Consider the following 17,509-nt stretch of genomic DNA (forward strand, 5'->3'; position numbering starts at 1 on the left):
AAGTGCATCGAGAAGGGTGGTTGTTCATTGCCTCTTAAAAGCAAGAAGTGGGGGGCAGCAGTGTAACCGCTAGGTGACAGATCAAAACAAATGAAGGGAAGTGGTTTCTCTCATGCCTGTAATTAGACTATAGAGCACTGTGGATGCTGCAGGATGTTGTGGATGCTCTAAATATACAAATGGTCAAAAAGCAATCACATAACCTCTTGGCAGAACAGCCTACCAAGGACTGCTAGCAACGAAGATACTGCATCTGACCTAGGAAGTCCCTACTCTAGAAACTTTTGCAAGTCATTAGAGAGAGGTCTGGAGAACTTTTGCTAGATGCTTGCTTTTATCTTTGTAGTCTTCCTCAAACAGCAGATGTTTGCTGCTGTGTGCTCGACCACGGAGTCTCTGATCTCGCACCAGTATGGCCATTTTGCTACCTCTGACCTTCACCACAAGTTCTAGCAGGATGCCACTTTGCAGTTTGCTTGCTTCCCTTTTCAACCTTTCTGAATCCCTGTGACATACCGCTGGACTTTCTGGTGGCTCCAGCCATCCTCCCTCAGCCACCTCAAACCCTACGTGCAGTTTAGCACTGGGAGCAGAGAGAAGAAGTCATCTGAGTAATGAGCTCGTGGCTAGTCAGACACAAGTTGATATATGGGCTACACACACACAGATTGGAATTCTTTCATAACATCTTGATTATGGAAAGATAACCATGGTATTTATATCTCCCTAGTTACTTGTAACACCCTCATGCTGTGTGTGGGGGGAGTGGTTTTTTGTTTTGGTTTTAAAGCAACTTTCTTGTTTCGTGCTTTTGGTTTGTGCAGTTTTTCAAATGATAGAATTTGAGGCACCCTTTCAGAACGGTTTTGTTGCCAGACTTAAGTGTTAGGTATCAAAAAACCTCAGCAACACAGCTGGAGGAGACTTTTAGCAAATTCTCTCAAAAGTTTTACCCCAGTGAGCTCAAGAAATTGTTATCACAGTATCACCAAGGTTGGGAGAGACCCCATAGATCATCAAGTCCAACCCTTTACCACAGAGCTCAAGGCTAGACCATGGCACCAAGTGCCACGTCCAATCCTGCCTTGAACAGCTCCAGGGACGGCGACTCCACCACCTCCCCGGGCAGCCCATTCCAGTGCCCAATGACTCTCTCAGTGAAGAACTTTCTCCTCACCTCCAGCCTAAATCTCCCCTGGCGCAGCTTGAGGCTGTGTCCTCTTGTTCTGGTGCTGGCCACCTGAGAGAAGAGAGCAACCTCCTCCTGGCCACAACCTCCCCTCAGGTAGTTGTAGACAGCAATAAGATCTCCCCTGAGCCTCCTCTTCTCCAGGCTAACCAATCCCAGCTCCCTCAGCCTCTCCTCGTAGGGCTGTGCTCAAGGCCTCTCCCCAGCCTCGTCGCCCTTCTCTGGACATGCTCAAGCATCTCAATGTCCCTCCTAAACTGGGGGGCCCAGAACTGAACGCAGTACTCAAGGTGTGGTCTAACCAGTGCAGAGTACAGGGGCAGAATGACCTCCCTGCTCCTGCTGACCACACCACTCCTGATGCAGGCCAGTATGCCACTGGCTCTCTTTTCATGCCAGTTTGTGTCTAAGCACAGCCTGTGAGTGGAATTTTAAGTTGTGGTGCCAGAGGTTTACCTTTGTCATGATAAATTGTGGTCTGGAACGCTCAAAATGTCAGGTGCTGGCTAGGTAGCTGAAGCAAGTGGCTGGAGAGCTCTGAGAAACTTCCCTCCTTTCCCACCTTGCTAAAGCCTGGTGCTACAGCAACTTCCTGGAGGTGTCTGAGATCAGCTTTGATATCCATCTGTGCTTTCCTACATCAGAAAGCTTGCACATGCTCTTCAGTTAGCACACAGCACATCTCCCTGCCGCGGTGAGAGCACTGGGTGTGTGGTACAGTAGTGCAGAACGTTAACCACAGGCTTTTTATAGCAGAGCTCCCTGTAAATGTGACAATTTCCATGCAACTTCTTTTTGTGCTGCAGGGTGTCACATTTCAGAAGGCAGCACTATGGCGAGCCAGTGGTAGCTTGTGTGATTGCTCTGAAATCAGTAAAATGATACAGAGATAAAGATGTAAAGATGATAAAGATGTTAAGATGTAAGATGTTAAATGATAAAGGTGTAAAGATTGGAATATCTCTCTTATGGGGAGAGCCTGAGGGAGCAGGGGCTCTTTGGCCTGGAGAACAGGAGACTGAGAGGTGACCTCATCAGTGTTTATAAAGATGTTTTACATGAGTGCCAGGAGGCTGGAGCCAGGCTCTGCTTGGTGATGCCCAGTGACAGGACAAGGAGCACTGGGTGGAAGTTGAGGCATAGGAAGTTTCATGTAAACATGAGGAGGGATTTTTTCTCTGTGAGGGAGACAGAGCACTGGAACAGGCTGCCCAGGGGGGTTGTGGAGTCTCCCTCTCTGGAGATATTGAAAACTCACCTGAATGCATTCCTGTGTGATCTGGTCTAGGTGATCCTGCTGTGGCAGGGGAGTTGGACTGGATGAGCTTTTGAGGTTCCCTTCCAGCCCCTGAAATTCTATGATTCTGTTGTTGGCTTCAGGCACTGTAACTCCTGCTGAAGTAGTTCCTTAGGTTTGCAAATAATTCTGTTGAAAAGTAAAATATTATTTTGCAGGAAGAACTTAGGCTTAAGATTATTCTCCCCACCCCCATTGATCATGTTGTTTTATTAATTTCCTTAGAGTTTGGTTTTTACTTAGGGTTGAGTGACAAATGCTAAGAGGTCAGGTTATGTGCTCTGTGTTCTTTGCATCTTGTATTCATGCATTGAGCCCTCAGACAAAATACCTTCCCAGTAGGGGAACACAGCAAATACCTTGCTATTCACAAATAAAATGTGTCACATTTGAGAAGGAGGCATTTTAGCCATTGCTCGAGCTGCTTTTTATTGTTGTATCTTCTGCAGAACTGCTGTTCTGAGGTGCTGAAGCTACATTTCTTTGGAAACCTGACACAACTGAGTCATGTCTTTGACATACATGCTTCTGGACATTGACCTAGATGGTTAGTGCTGTTTCTTCATGGGCAAAAGAGTAGAATCAGCCTTGAGAACTTGTTCCACAATAATCTGTTGCCTTGAAAGAGGTAATTTCAAAGAAAGACACCAGCTGGTTTTGGGGTTTTGTTTTTGAGGTTGGGGCAGGGGAAAAAGTTCTGCATTCTGAAAGTGTGAGCTTGCAGACCTCATGTTCGTAGTGATGTTCAAGTGATGGCAAAGGACTGATGGAAGCTCACAGCCAACTGGTGAGATTACTCACTTAGGCATGAAAATTCTGTGTTTGGGCAATCTCTAGGCATAGAATCATAGAATGGTTTAGGTTGGAAGGGACCTCAAAGCTCATCCAGTTCCAACCCCCTGCCATAGGCAGGGACACTTCCCACTAGAACAGGTCACTCAAGGCATCATCCAGCCTGGCCTTGAACACCTCCAGGGAGGGAGCAGCCACAACCTCCCTGGGCAACCTGTGCCAGTGTCTCACCACCTTTACTGCAAAGAACCCTTTCCTAATATCTAGTTTGAATCTCTCCTCTTCTGCTTTAAACCCATTCCTCCTCGTCCTGTCATTACAAGACCTTGTCAAAAATCCCTCCTGAGCCTTCCTGTAGGTCCTCTTCCGATACCGGAAGGCCACTCCAAGGTCTCCTTGATGCCTTCTCCAGGCTGCAAAGCCCCAGCTTCTGTAGCCTGTCCTCATAGCAGAGCTGCTGCAGCCCTCTGAGCATCTTTGTAGCCTCCTCTGGACTCGCTCTAACAGTTCCATGTCCTTCTTGTGTTGGGGGCTCCAGAACTGCAGACAGGACTCCGGGTGGGGGTCTCACAAGAGCAGAGTAAAGGAGGAGAATCTTCTCCCTTACCCTGCTGGCCACACTGCTCTTGATCTTGATGCAGCCCAGGACATGGTTGCTGTCTGGGCTGCACAGCATGGCATGGCAGAAGGTAGATTTGTTCCACATTGGTTTTCAGTTCAGACTGCATTTTGCCAAGGCAGTTATTATTCTCAGGTGGCAGATGGGCAGAGATCTGCTGGATTTGGGAAATCTGGTGGATTTTCCAATTATTGACATTATTTCAGTGCTTGGGCATTTCTTGGGCATGTTTTTCACAGGAAAAACATTGTAAATGGCACTCAACCCTAAGTGAGAGGCATCAACTGCCTCCCTGCTGGACAAAAGAAGTGATTCCTAGGAAGTTAGGGAAGGCCTCTGTACACTGTTCCTAAGGGGGTTGATTCCTCATGCTCTGGCACGCTCTTACCCTGTGTGCACTACTACTGTTGTTCTACTTGGTGGATGTTAAACCTTCCTTACGCAGAAATCATTGCTCTGAGAGTTGAACTTTGCCTGTTTGATAATTACAGTGCACGTTGTAGGTCAGTGAAACGTTAGGAGCGCTCAGCGAATGCAGCGCGCTGCTCAGCCAGCCGCTCCAGGCGCTTTTCACCATGTCAAAGAAAAGAAAAAGCCCAATAAAATACCCAGGGAGAGCAAGCAAAAAAAAAATATGTTCTCTAATTTAAAGTGATGCAGAGTCATCTCGAGTTCATGAACCATGGCTGCTGTTTGATGTCAACAGAAGGCAGCGGAAGCCTGTGGTTTGCGCGCGAGCTGCTGCCGCAGAGGCACCGCTGCTGGCGGGCTCAGGCTCTGGATGCGCACAGCAGACCGCAGCGCAAATCTGCCAGCTAGGCAGCAGCAGGACTGGGACCCTGCCTCCAGCCGAAGCTTCAGCTGCTGCACACTGTGCCACGCTGTGAGTTCCTGCAGTGCCTGGCAGCTCGCATGGGGATGGACGGTCAGCAGAGGGGTAGGCAAGGACATCTCCTGCTTCTGCGCTGCCGGATAGCCGTTTCATCACAAGAGGGAGGAAGAGAAAGAGCAAGTTACATCCTCGGAGAGAGAGAAGCAAGCAAGCTGCTGCTGGAAAAGAAAAAAAATAACATTATTGCCTCATGTTCCTTTAGCATGTGACCAGTTACGGCAACTGCTGATGGTCTACATACCAGGAAAAAATGCCCTGTGGTGTGAAAAGTTCACAGTCTCTGCTTCAGGTCACTACAAACGACCTTTTCTCTAAAGGCAGTTATCAAGGAAGTTGACTGCTAATCCAACATTTAAACATACTCTGCTGAACAAGAGGAAAACCAGAAAATACAAGAGAGGATTGGCATGCTTTAAGATTGTAGTGAGCTTCATTTTCTTTCCATTGTCTCTCTATGATTTGCTGAATGAAATGACATCTCTCATTCTTTGAACATTAGCTTTTAAATATTGGAAGGAGAGAGAAGAAATTTAAGAGGTCACAGAAGACTTGAAATGCCCACTTATCACTTTATCTGTTAAGAGGATGCCACAGTGCATGCTCTTTGTCCTGTAGAACAGGGCTGCTTCTGGCTGTAGCAAATCTGTAGCTGGAATAGATACAGAAGGCTGAGGTGATAGGTTTTGGTGTCTCAGGACCAGGGGCAACACCTGTAGCTCAGGACTGCAGGGATTGCTTGAAGAAGTGATTTCACTTTCTATTTTTTCCTCAACTGTTCCATCTTAATAGGCTTTCTTTGCCCTATCTGTGTTTCAAGCAGACAAACTGAACTGGTTCAGTGTGTGTGTTTGCAGCGTGGTTGCCTGCATTGCAAAGAGAACAGAGTGAGCAATGCACAACAGCAGTGTAGAGTATTCAGCCATGATGCATGATGTTGGTGAAAATTCCCATCCTACAGAGCTTCTCTGAGCTGAGCAATATTAGGAGGAGTTTCTGGAAAAAGGAAGAGTTTTCACTCAATTCATATCATAGTAGTAATTCTGTTCTTCATATTGAAGTGTGAGTTCTGTGTATATATGTATACAAACCTGGGGAATAATCAGATCATTATTATATTTGTCAGGTAGTGAATGGAGCAAAACTAGAAGTGGGTAGATTCAGACTGGATGTTAGGAAGAAGTTCTTCACCATGAGGGTGGGAGACACTGGAACAGGTTGCCCAGGGAGGTGATGGAGGCCTCATCAGGGGAGACCTTGTTGCTGTCTACAACTACCTGAGGGGAGGTTGTAGCCAGGAGGAGGTTGCTCTCTTCTCTCAGGTGGCCAGCACCAGAACAAGAGGACACAGCCTCAAGCTACGCCAGAGGTGAGGAGAAAGTTCTTCCCTGAGAGAGTCATTGGACACTGGAATGGGCTGCCCGGGGAGGTGGTGGAGTCGCCGTCCCTGGAGCTGTTCAAGGCAGGATTGGACGTGGCACTTGGTGCCATGGTCTAGCCTTGAGCTCTGTGGTAAAGGGTTGGACTTGATGATCTATGGGGTCTCTTCCAACCTTGGTGATACTGTGTGATACTGTGGTCTCTGGAGGTGTTTACAGCCAGGCTGGATGTGGGTCTCAGCTACCTGATCTTGTGTGAGGTGTCCCTGCCCATGGTAGGGGGGTTGGAACTGGATGATCCTTGAAATCCCTTCCAGCCCTGACAAGTCTATGATTCTATGATATTACATTATATTAATGATATCTTTGTTATATAGAGAGAAAACATTTATAATTACATCCTTACCTATTACTACATATCACATCATATCTTTTCATAATGCCATCTACTTGCCCGTGAACCAGTGAGATTATTGCAAACTTTTTTTTCTTCTTTATTTCATTGCAAGTGGTTACTTGTTCTTTTTATTGCTGGTCATTCCTATTGGGAGGAGTCAATCCATGGAGAAGTAGGGAAGATTCAGGTAGGCTCTTGTGATTCTTCCTCTGACCTCTACAGGTGCAAAACAAAGGATTCCTTAAGGAAAGTGTTTTTAGTGATCTTAAATGCAGGTAAGAAATAAGGGTCTTCTCCTGAAAAGTGTGTACAAGCCCCCTTTTAGCTTTGCAGGAATGCCAAGTAGCCATTAATTGATGCACTAGATAAATGACAATGACACAGTGAATACTGAGACAGGAAGCTCATAGTGGCTATAAAAGGACTTGAGGCATGGGATGCGTAGCTAGAGCAAAACCATGGCACACGCAGTTTGGGTGTCAGTAAAACCTACCTGCCTTGAACAACAACCAAAAAAAGCTGATCACATATCTGAGCAGGAAAATAGAAATAAAACCATAAACCTCAGAGTTCCTGCAAATAATTTGCTGCTAACGTCAGTATTTGGTAGAGAATGAGATGGTTTAGATCAAGCAAACTCTCTTCTGGCATTAGTACGTCACAGTCCCGTGTTCAGAGAGGTTTCCTGTTTACTTTGGGTCTGAACACAGACGTCGCAAGAAAGTAGGTGCTAAAATTCTCATTCCACATCTGCAGATAAAGACAGCCCGAACTGTTCTGTGGCAAACTTCAGATACACGTTTGTTCTTTAGGGGAAAAAAAAGGGGGTAGTGTCAGTTTAGAAATCAGAGATGTCTTGGCTTGCTGACTAAGCTAATGCCTGTTTTAAGCCTCTAATGCAGAAAATTATCAGGCAGTGTCACTTTGGCAGCCTCGTGAGCTGCTGTCATGCTCTTCCTAACTGGAACCTTCATTAGCAAATCCACCTGGAGTCAAGGAACTTCGTGTCCCTTAGAGATGAGCCCCTGCTCACTTAATGCTGAAGAGCTCACAAGTGGCCATAAGACATGGAGAGAAGTTCAGTCCTTAGTTCTATGCTGCAACTTTTCACAAACCTTCTAGTTCAAACCCTAACTTCCATGAGTGTTCACAGGTAGAAGCAACACATCTTTTTATTATTTACAGGTATGATTCATAGGTTTAAGTTTCAAGCTCAGCTTTAATGTATACTACTTTTTTTCCCCTCAAAAGGCAGAGATCATCTTCCTGTTGCGTTTGTGTCCTCATTCTAAAACAAATGCTGCCTGCAGCTCTTTCTGTGCCTTTAAAAGCACGAATGCATTCTCTCCGTTTAGTTATCCACTCTAAAGAATGAAGGAGCCTGTTACAAAGCAGACCATGAGCATAACCTTCTATGGATTGAGGTCAGAAATAAGCAATATTAATTTTCTTAAGTGTTTTGCTTTGTTTTTTAACTTTGCATTTTGACAAGCAGTGTCATAGATGTGAAAACTTGGTTCACTTCCATCAGAAAACTGATGAGCAGTTTAGAGACTGAAGTCCTGGGGTTACTTCTGAACTCAGCTCACTTGAGCTTTGCTGCCAAGGCAGGAGACCTTGTTTTACTCCCAAGTGATAAAAATCTAATAGTAGAAAAACACAGCTTGCTATAAAGTCACTAAGTGACTTTTGTTTCTGTTTTGATGGTCTCTAGAAAATCAGATTGCTGATTGTTAGCTGACTTCATTAGATTTCTATCCTGTGAGCATAAAAAGTGTATTTCTAGATGTGTAATGGTGATCCTAGCATATGAAAAAATCCCAACTCTGAGACATGCTTTGGCATTAAATTCTTCTGTGTTTTGAAATACTGCAACCATTACCTTAATCTGCTGGGCAAGAAATTGCTGCATGTGAGGCTTTTTGGGAATTTACTTTGGCACTAGAAACCAAAACTGGGTCTTGGAGAGCAGGTTTATGACAGCAGCAAACACAAGGGCAAAATAATATACAACATATGGTAGGAAAAGCATAAAATCTTGCTTCTAAAAAACAGAGGAGAAAGAGCAAAGGGGCCAGCTTGGTGCTGGCTGCAGTGAGAATGAATTTGGGTCAGTGGGAAGTACTCACCAGAGGGGGAATGCCCTGGTCTGGAAGGGTCACAGTGGACCAGCAGAGCCAGCAGCCTGAATTAACATGGAGCAAGTTCAATAATCTATCAGTCATGGCTTCTACCTCAGTGACTGTATGCCAGGGCTCCTGGTTCTGTGCTGGCAATGTGGAGACACCACAGTGTTTGTATGAAGCCCGATGGGATTCACAGGGCTCCTCAGCTCAGCAGACTTAGAGTCATAGAGTGATTTGGGTTGGAAGGGACCTCCAAAGGTCATATGGTCCAAGTTCTTCTGCAGTAAGCAGGTGCATCCTCAGCTAGGTTGCCTAGAGCATCATTGAGCCTCACCTTGAATATCTCCAGGGATGGAGCCTCAGTTACCTTGCTGGTTAACCTGTTCCAGTACCGTCATGGTAGTGTAAGTTGTCCCTGGGTGCAGTGGAGCTCCACTTCTCCTGAGCTATGCCTGAGCTAGCAGAGCTGATCCAAGCTGAATGTCTCTAAGGGCTGTAGAAAAAAAAAGGAGAGAAGTACAGAATCACAGAAACATTCCAGTTAGAAAAGACCCCCAGGATCATCAAGTCCAACCATTATCCCTGCTCTACAAACTTCACCCTTAAACCATATCCTCAAGTACCACATCCAAACAACTTTTAACCACATCCAGGGTTGGTGACTCAACCAAACTGTCTCCCTGGGCAGCCCATTCCAATGCCTCTCTGTGAAAAAAATGTTTCCTAATGTCCAGTCTAAACCTACTCAGTGGCAGCTTGAGGCCATTCCCTCTCGTTCCAGCACTACTTACCTGTGAGAAGAGACCGTCAGCAGCCTCTCAACAACACAACACAGAGTTTAAAATAGTTCAACTTGTAATGGATTTGATGCCATTGGAATTAATTTTCTTTTGCAGGCAAAAACTGCTTCTGAAGAAGGCAGCTGTTCCTGTGATCATGAATACCTATTTCAGTCAGAAGGTGCTGCCCAGCGGCCATTCAGAAACAAGAGCAAGCACACACGGGCTGAGGAAGATGCTCATTAAGAAGAATATTATATCCTTGGCACTGACATTCAGACTAGATGATGATGAGTTACCCCAGCAGCCTTCAGCTCATCAGGTAAGGTCCACTTGGTTCAGAGTTTAGCACTTGGTAAGAAGTCAGTGAACAGATGTTTGGAAATCATACCAAAAGCAGAGATTCTAAACCTGTTAACTTTCCCCTTTCCTTTAGCCAAGGCTGAATAATCCACAGGGTTTGTTTTAATAATATTTTCTTAGCAGAGGCTTTTGGCCCATCCAAGTGCTGAACTGCTGTGAGGTTATTTTACTGAAGTCTCACTACTGTGCTAAATAGTAATTGTAGCTTGCTTTTTCATTGATTTTCCTTTTATTCTTTATAGCTGAATAGCTAAGATTTATTTGCAATAAGATCTGTTTGCTGCTTACTCAAGATATTATTTTAAATAAACACTTTTCCCACTCCTAGTTCTTCACTGACCTTCTAATTGATATTATCCTTTCTACAAAGCTTCAGTTGGTAAATCCCCCTTCCTTTCCCTCCCCTTCAGTTTATTTTCTTTCCTATTTTGACTTTATTTGTATTCAAATGACTCCTGACTGCATATCTTGAGCTCTGGTTCTACAAGCTGAGGTGTTTTAAGGGATCTGGCTTTCTGAAAGTGAGGCTACTGTAAAGGCTTTATATTGGCCACCCCAAATCATTCTTAATACTTGAAAAGAGTGGCCCTGCAAGTTTGCTGAACAACACTGAGTATCAACATTTTATATTTGCCTTATATATAATATCCATTACAGGACTGGGAATGAAAAAGTTACATAAATCAAATCCCAATCTCCTTTCTTGCTTCAACTCAACCTTGTAAAAAGCTTCTGCTGTGGTATTACAAAACCAGAACAATTTGCTTGCTTCCCCTTATGGTTCTTAACAAACAAAACCACTTCATTAAAAACTTAGGCAAGTTTTACTGCAACCACTTTGCAGATAAAGGGTAGCTCTCAAACCACACTTTTCTTTCAAATACTTCAAATTCTGCTCTCCTGGGGGATAATATTTACAGCCCAGTCTGTAATGCTCTGAAAACCTTTCTTGGCACCCAGCTTTATGTACAAACAGGTTTCATTGTGACAACAGAGATTTGGCTTGTGGTGGGAAGGAGTCTGTTTTTATGGACTACACTGGTCTGTACTTGCAGACAATTTTTACTAGGAGAGCTTTATTTTAGAACTAAAATGAATGGGATTACTCAGTGAGATTAAGGCATAATGGAGTATAATTTTACTAATAAATTTTTAATATAATGTTGGGGAGATTTTATTCCTGAAATGTGTTTTGGAAGTAGTGAAAGAGTAAATTAAGGTTTGTACTTTAAAAGTTATAGTCTTCTCATTGTTAGTCTAATTATTTTATAATGAAGCATTTTACAGCAAAGTGTATAAATCTGAGGACTAAACATGTCATTCTGTAACACTTAGACACCTGCTCATTTTCAGCTTAATCTGAAAGTCCTGAAGCATTCATGATGGATTTTGCCCCTTTTGTAGAAGAGGAAGGAAAAGGCAAAGAACTGAAAATAAGCTAAATTCAAGGGGAAGAGTCATAAATATTAGTATCGGTTCTGTTTTCCTGCTGCTGTCACCCTCATCTCTCATGGATTGAATTAGCTCAGTCCAGAGCACCAGGTAAATAGAGGAGAGCACTCTGTACTTTACTCTCTAGAGTGTTCATTAAACCCCCCACTAAATGCTGGCCATTAGTCTACAAGTTAGTTTAGGTGCAGTATTTAGAAGCTGGTTTGCATGATTTTCCATGCTGTGTTTTTGCTCTCTAATACAAAGTTTCAGGGTCCCCTAAAATATTTGTTCATGTGTTTTCCACCACCAGGTTGCTTGTGGCCCACAAATGCCTGACAAGTGTGATTCAAAGCAGCATCCCTCAGCTGTTAATGATTCTCTGCTTGAAATGGTGGAAAGCCAGGGAGCAGTGGGATGGAGAGAGGCACAGATACGAGTCGTTATCCAAAGGGTCTACTGTTTGCATGCAAGGGAAGGTTGCAGAAGCCACCTTCAAGGAAACAGGCCTCTTTGTGCAACACCCATCGTCAATTCAGATCCACCAATTGTTAGGTGAGTACTAAGATGCTTGGGAATTTTCCTGTTGAGGCTATCTTATATAAGAAACTGAAGAGGAAGGATTTTGGAAGTGTCTTTCTTAGCTGTCAGCTCCTAGGGGATAAGCACACCCAGCACGGCACAGGGTTCTTGGTGGAGATGATGTCATTTTTTAATAGGTATAGTATGACACAGAAGTAGTCCTGCCCAGAGGAGGGCAGGATCTCTCTAAGGCACTTGTCATCAACAGATGACAGGAAGACTGAAACTAAGGTAATGGGAAATGAATTAAAACCATTGATGATGATCATCTTACACTGTTCCTTCAGTTTCACAGAATAACTTACTTCCCCCTTACCTGTTTCAGTCTCCAGTGTGCTCTGCTGGTTAATGCCTGTAGAATGGTCTTTTGATGTGAGAGAGAAATACAAAGAGATGGAGAAACTGAAGACTTTTCTAAAATGGGGGCTTTGCATAAGTGTACAATATAAGTGTACACCTGCAGTCTTCCTTTTTGAAGCTGCTGGGAAAAGCTCCTGTTGGCTTCTGGAAGTCTGAAGGTTACAGCAGTTTAGCTCCTCTGCAGTAAAAGTTATCTGGTGTCAAAGCATTAACACCACCACACATATCTTATATGCAAAGTCTGTGGAGCATACAGCTTCAGTCCAGTGATTTTAGCCTCCTCTGTTTTAGTCTTTACATCCTAGCATGATTCTGTTCTCAGAGCAGAGAATCAAGAACGAGACTCTGTTTTCTTCAGTACTAAAGATATAGCAGACAGTTTTCCCTTCTGACCAGTGCTGATCTGTCAAATTCTTTCCTTATTCTTTTATGATAATTAACCAAAGACTGACTGATTTCAAAATCTTTCTCAGCAGTTTTGGGTCTGAGACCACTCTGTGTATTTTTTCCCTTGGTTTTGCACTAACTTTTGGTTCACACTGCCTTAAAATCTTGAAAGATAAGGTACATTCGATTGTTTTTTCACTGAGGAAGCTTATGAAAGTGAATTACTGTGGCAGAGCTTATATAAAGCTTCTAAGTCTATCTTCTGGGGTGTTAGATCTCTCCTCTTGGCAAAGTTTAGGACCTGAATGAAGATGGGCAATTAGTTTAAAAGGTCCCATTGAGAACTCTCCAGGTGTAATTTGCAATAGAATTTGAAAGGCTCCTTCAAAGGTTTGAAGAGTTTGAGTTTCTCTAAGCTGCTCTGCTGGTAGATACCAGCATGCTCACAGGTCCTTCTTCCTGAACTTTTGAAATTCTGGAATTGTCCCAGTTCTTGCTACCTTGTAAGCCACTGGATAATTAACAGCACTCACTGATCAATAAATTCCTCCAGGAGGAATTTAGGAAGATTATTCTTTCCTAAAAGCAAGATCATCACCCACAGAAAGTCATTATCCCTTGTCCCTGGAATTTCCTAAAAGCTCCTTTACACATAATAGTTATGTTGACCTGAACTTGCTTTATCGTTTTTTGTAATGAACCAATGTACCTTCTTGTGCCTTTATGCTTAGTTCATTCTTGCTATAATGTATATTTTCTTTATAATTGAGAGGAAAATTATTTTACCAGCCCTGCAACAATGAGTAGTTTTGAGGAGAGTGTTCCCCTGTATAGGTTTTCTTCCAGGGGGCTACAAAAGTCAGGACAGCTGACACTCTGTTGTTCAAACTGATTCCTCACAACATCAGTTGTAGCAGATTGCAAACCAGATCTCCATATTTCCTTTCCAGCTTCTAACCAGAAGTGCACTTAACTTGCAATCACACAGCTTGAGGTACTTAACCTGCCTGAGCACACACCCTCCACAGGAATGGGGTGAGAGAAAACAGAAATCTCAGATTGCACTTCTTTATGTCAAACTTGAGATAGAAATACAACAAAAAATGAGAGAGTTGTTTCTGAGTACATGCTGTAGCTGGGGATTCTCATGTGCAGTTGTTAAACTGGCTTCTTGGAAGTTCCTCAAATCATGTACATGTCCCAGCTCAGCGAACAAGCTTGGTGGTTCCCCTTTGCAGCTGTCAGACTGTTTTGAGTCCTGAAGAGAAAAATCAACCCACTTTCTCTTTTGGAAAGAGGAAAAGGAACCCTTCCTTTAAAGACTGAGGAGTGGAAAACACCTACTGCTTTATCAGCTGCTATTTCCATGGCTGATAAGCATCCATATGAGACTTTTTCTTCTCTATCGAAAATGTCTGTGTCTGTCACCTGATAGTGAGCAAAAGGGTCCAACGCCCTCTGGCAACCCTTTGAACCCACCGATGGCTCATTCTTTTGTAATTAAGAAAAACTCCTTTTTTTCCCCTTCTTTTGTAAACTTTTTGTAAAGTAAAACTGCCCTGAAAGCCACGTTTGGGTTTCATGAGGCGAGATGAGTGAGCGATGTCATTGTTTCTAATCAGAAGTTTCTAATTAGCTATCAAGGTAGATGATACAATTTGTTTTTCAGACAGGCTGGCTTATTGTATATCTTCTTTTGTGGCACTCTTGTGACACCCTTCACAGGAAACCTAGATGTTGCCACAGGGAAGCATCAAAAAACACAGTAAGCTGAAAAGTGGCATGAAATGAAACGTGGAGCAGGGGAAGTGATGCATTTGTTCAAGGCATTCAGTTTCTAGAAAGAGACTGGCAAGTTGTGGCAGAAACCTTTCTTTTCATTGTAAGGGAACTGATTTGTTTTAGTTGGTTAAAACTAACACCAGTCAAGCACTGAAATTAAGGTGTTGGGTGTATGCATCTGCCTTTTATTGTTCATAAATACACATTATAAAATGTGGCCTTTTCCTGACAGACAAACCCATACCTCTGATGGGTTTAAGTCTGTTTAGCTCAAGTATCTGTAGCACTTTGCAAGGATGCTAAGAAATGGTTACAGAGACTGAGAAGTTCTCTGGCTGCTGTTGTACATAACTTGGTCCCACGTTCCCTGCGTGACTGTCAAATCATTTGCCTTTCCCCCATAATGAACTGCTTTTGCAAATGGACTTCTCATGCTGAAGGAGTTTCATGGGGGAAAGAAAAAAAAGCTGAAGCAAATATGACTCGCCCTGACTGTCTGCCTATTTCCAGCATTCCTGGCATACTTTTTGCTGCCTTTTCCTCTCTGGTGAGAGACTTTTACTAATGACACAACACATGTTTGTCTAAACTCAATTATTTTGACTTTTTTTTTGGGGGGGAAGGCCTGGCTTACACATATGAGGATCCCAAAGAGACTCCTGTCAACCTGAGGAGCTCACTGGCGCTGAGGTGTCTGACTCACTGCATCGGCCTTGTACTTTGTGTTCCTGGGACAAAGCAGTGTATAATTTGGATTTTGCTCTTGCCAGTGTCTGTTTGTTTTGAGCAGGGCCACGTGCGTTCAGTAAAAAATAGAGCCGGTCAGTTTTGTGCCTTAAAGGACAGGGCTGGTCGTGTGGCAGGCAGTGAAACTAAAATAGATGGGTTTTTAGGGCTGCTAGGCAGTTAAACTGGTCAGAGTGCTCAGAAGATTTGGGTGAGGAGGCTGGACAGAAAAGGGTGTTGTCTGTGAAGAAGGAAAAGCTAACCACTGCTAATACAAAGCAGTGCAAGCCATAGCTGTGAATCTGCAATTTAAAGTCTTTGTGGGTGCTTAGAGAAATTTTCCATTGGCTTCTCTTGGCATGTTTTGACCTACTTCCTACCTGAAGGTTAGCGCTCCAGCCTGCTCTAACTTTCTGCTCTAAGAAGAAAAGAAAGGCAGGATGTCTACTTCAAACAGTAACACCCTCTGCCTCTATGCACTAGTCATCCAAAAAGAGCTCTTTTGCTTTTCTCCTTCAATTTGTTTTCCATTTGCCATACCTTAGAGCAGCGGCAAAGTCTGCTACCATGCAAGCAGAAGCCTCGTGGAGCACAATCTATGGAAGAGGTGAGGACTTGTTTGAGTGGCTGGAAGAAATGGAAGCATGAGGAAAGTCACATTTCTCTTTCTGTGCAGGCCCTCAGAAGCATGATAGTCAGTTGCTGGGGTTGATTTTACTCCAGCAAGTTACAAGTCTCTGAGAAGTCTGTTCCTACGTAATTCTGTATAAAACAGTTTTATTGGCAAGTGGTAATCCAGTAAAACAAATTCAGTTCAAAGCTGGATGTCCTTTTCCCCCTCTTTTTCTTTGTCTAATAATCTTTGCTCTTTATCTTAGTACAAATCTAGTCGATGGGTTAATCTGTCAAACAGCATCCACAAGGACAAGTTGAGTGTCAGGTGCTGCAAATAGCGTTCCAATAGGTGGGCTAATCTATTGAAAAGTCACCCTTCTGGTATGGAAAACCTAGCTGAAATTTTCTAAAGCATACTGAAATCAACAACAACAACCAAAAAAAACCCAAACCCTGGAGGTATTCTTATTTGAAAAGAGCCCAGACTGGAAAAAGACTTTGTGAAAGATCCATGTTCACAGATGCTAACATCTGTCAGAATGTTTTTTTGTGGCTGAGCTAAATCTGTTTACAGCATTCCATTTGTTTTCTGTGCTTGCTTGGTGTTTTTTTTTTTTTTTACTCAACAAAACATTTAAAATGGAATGGTCATAAATGCAAGATTTTAAAAATTACATTATGTCTTTGGGATGTGATTTTTCAAGTGGGAAATAAACAGGAAAGAGGTAACTGAAGTGCAGTAGAGAGCACTCCGTGAGCTTTCTTGGATTTCCCCTTTTCAGATCCTTCTCTGAAGTGATGCTGCTTCTGATATTCTTGCAAAGTAGTCTGATTGCTCCTTGACAGACTTGTAATAGTTCTAACAGCTGTGGCTCAAGGTCTCGTAACCTGGTTTTGCTTCGAAGTGTTCTCTCCCCCCACCCCCCTTTATTTTTTTCACAGGTAAAGCTCCCCAGCTCCTGGGTATTCACTTTTCCCTTCACACCTTTTGATTTGTATTTCTGTACTGAAGCCACCAAAACAGAGTAAGCACAAAAGACTGTTGGAAAAACATCTTTGGTATAACACTGTCCAGCTGAGACATTAAATTGTTTTATAGATTTAAGAGTGTAGCTTCCCCATGCTGTTGCCCTGAAAGTCTCTTTCTCTGCTGGTGCTGTTGCAGACAGATAGATGGAATTTAGGCTTCTTTCAGTGCCACCGTAGCACACCAATTTGTTAACTTGACATTCCCGTTTATTTTTCAGTGCTAAATATTTACATAATCCTATTCTGCCCAAGGGCAAGGTGAAAGCTCTGTTATCTGATACACTCAGTACAAAAGGACCCCTCTGCATGCGCCGCTGTTATTCAACCCTGCACTGGGCACCGTCAACCAAACAATTTGCCATTGTTCTGAAATATCTCAGGCCAGTGGTAAAAGCTGCTGATACAGAAGAGAGTCTCACGAAGTCAGTAGCTAGCAGAGACCACACATGTGAGAGGGATTCAGTGTCTTTGGAAAGCAAATGGGTAGCACAGAAACCAACTGTCAGATGGCCAGCACTGTGTGCAGCTGGCAGGAAGAAGACTCTGGTTGCTAGCTTTTATTTGCTCCCTACATGCTTAGACTGATCTGTAAAGTCCTCAGAAGATAGTCATGCAACACCCCAAGAGGGTTTCTTTTTGGTCAAGGAGGAGTAGCTTTACTTTCTGATGTGTTCCTTATGATAGGTAGCTTGCAGAGATATGTAAATAGCATAGAGAGACAGATAAAGGTATGGAAGCAGCATTATGTAGAGTTGAGTTTCACCACC

At 43.4% G+C, this 17,509-nt stretch overlaps 1 protein-coding gene across 1 annotated transcript in view; it reads left to right on the forward strand.

The window, feature by feature from the left end:
• SPIDR (scaffold protein involved in DNA repair) overlaps positions 1-17,509 on the forward strand; it is a 199,134-nt gene that overhangs the window by 115,691 nt on the left and 65,934 nt on the right. Inside the window, exons 9-10 of the mRNA XM_064170710.1 lie at positions 9,585-9,789; positions 11,575-11,816. Coding sequence (XP_064026780.1) covers positions 9,585-9,789; positions 11,575-11,816 — 447 coding nt within the window. The remainder of the gene's footprint in view (positions 1-9,584; positions 9,790-11,574; positions 11,817-17,509) is intronic.

This window comes from Pogoniulus pusillus, chromosome 34 (assembly GCF_015220805.1).
Source record: "Pogoniulus pusillus isolate bPogPus1 chromosome 34, bPogPus1.pri, whole genome shotgun sequence".
NCBI classification, from domain to species: Eukaryota; Metazoa; Chordata; class Aves; order Piciformes; family Lybiidae; genus Pogoniulus; species Pogoniulus pusillus.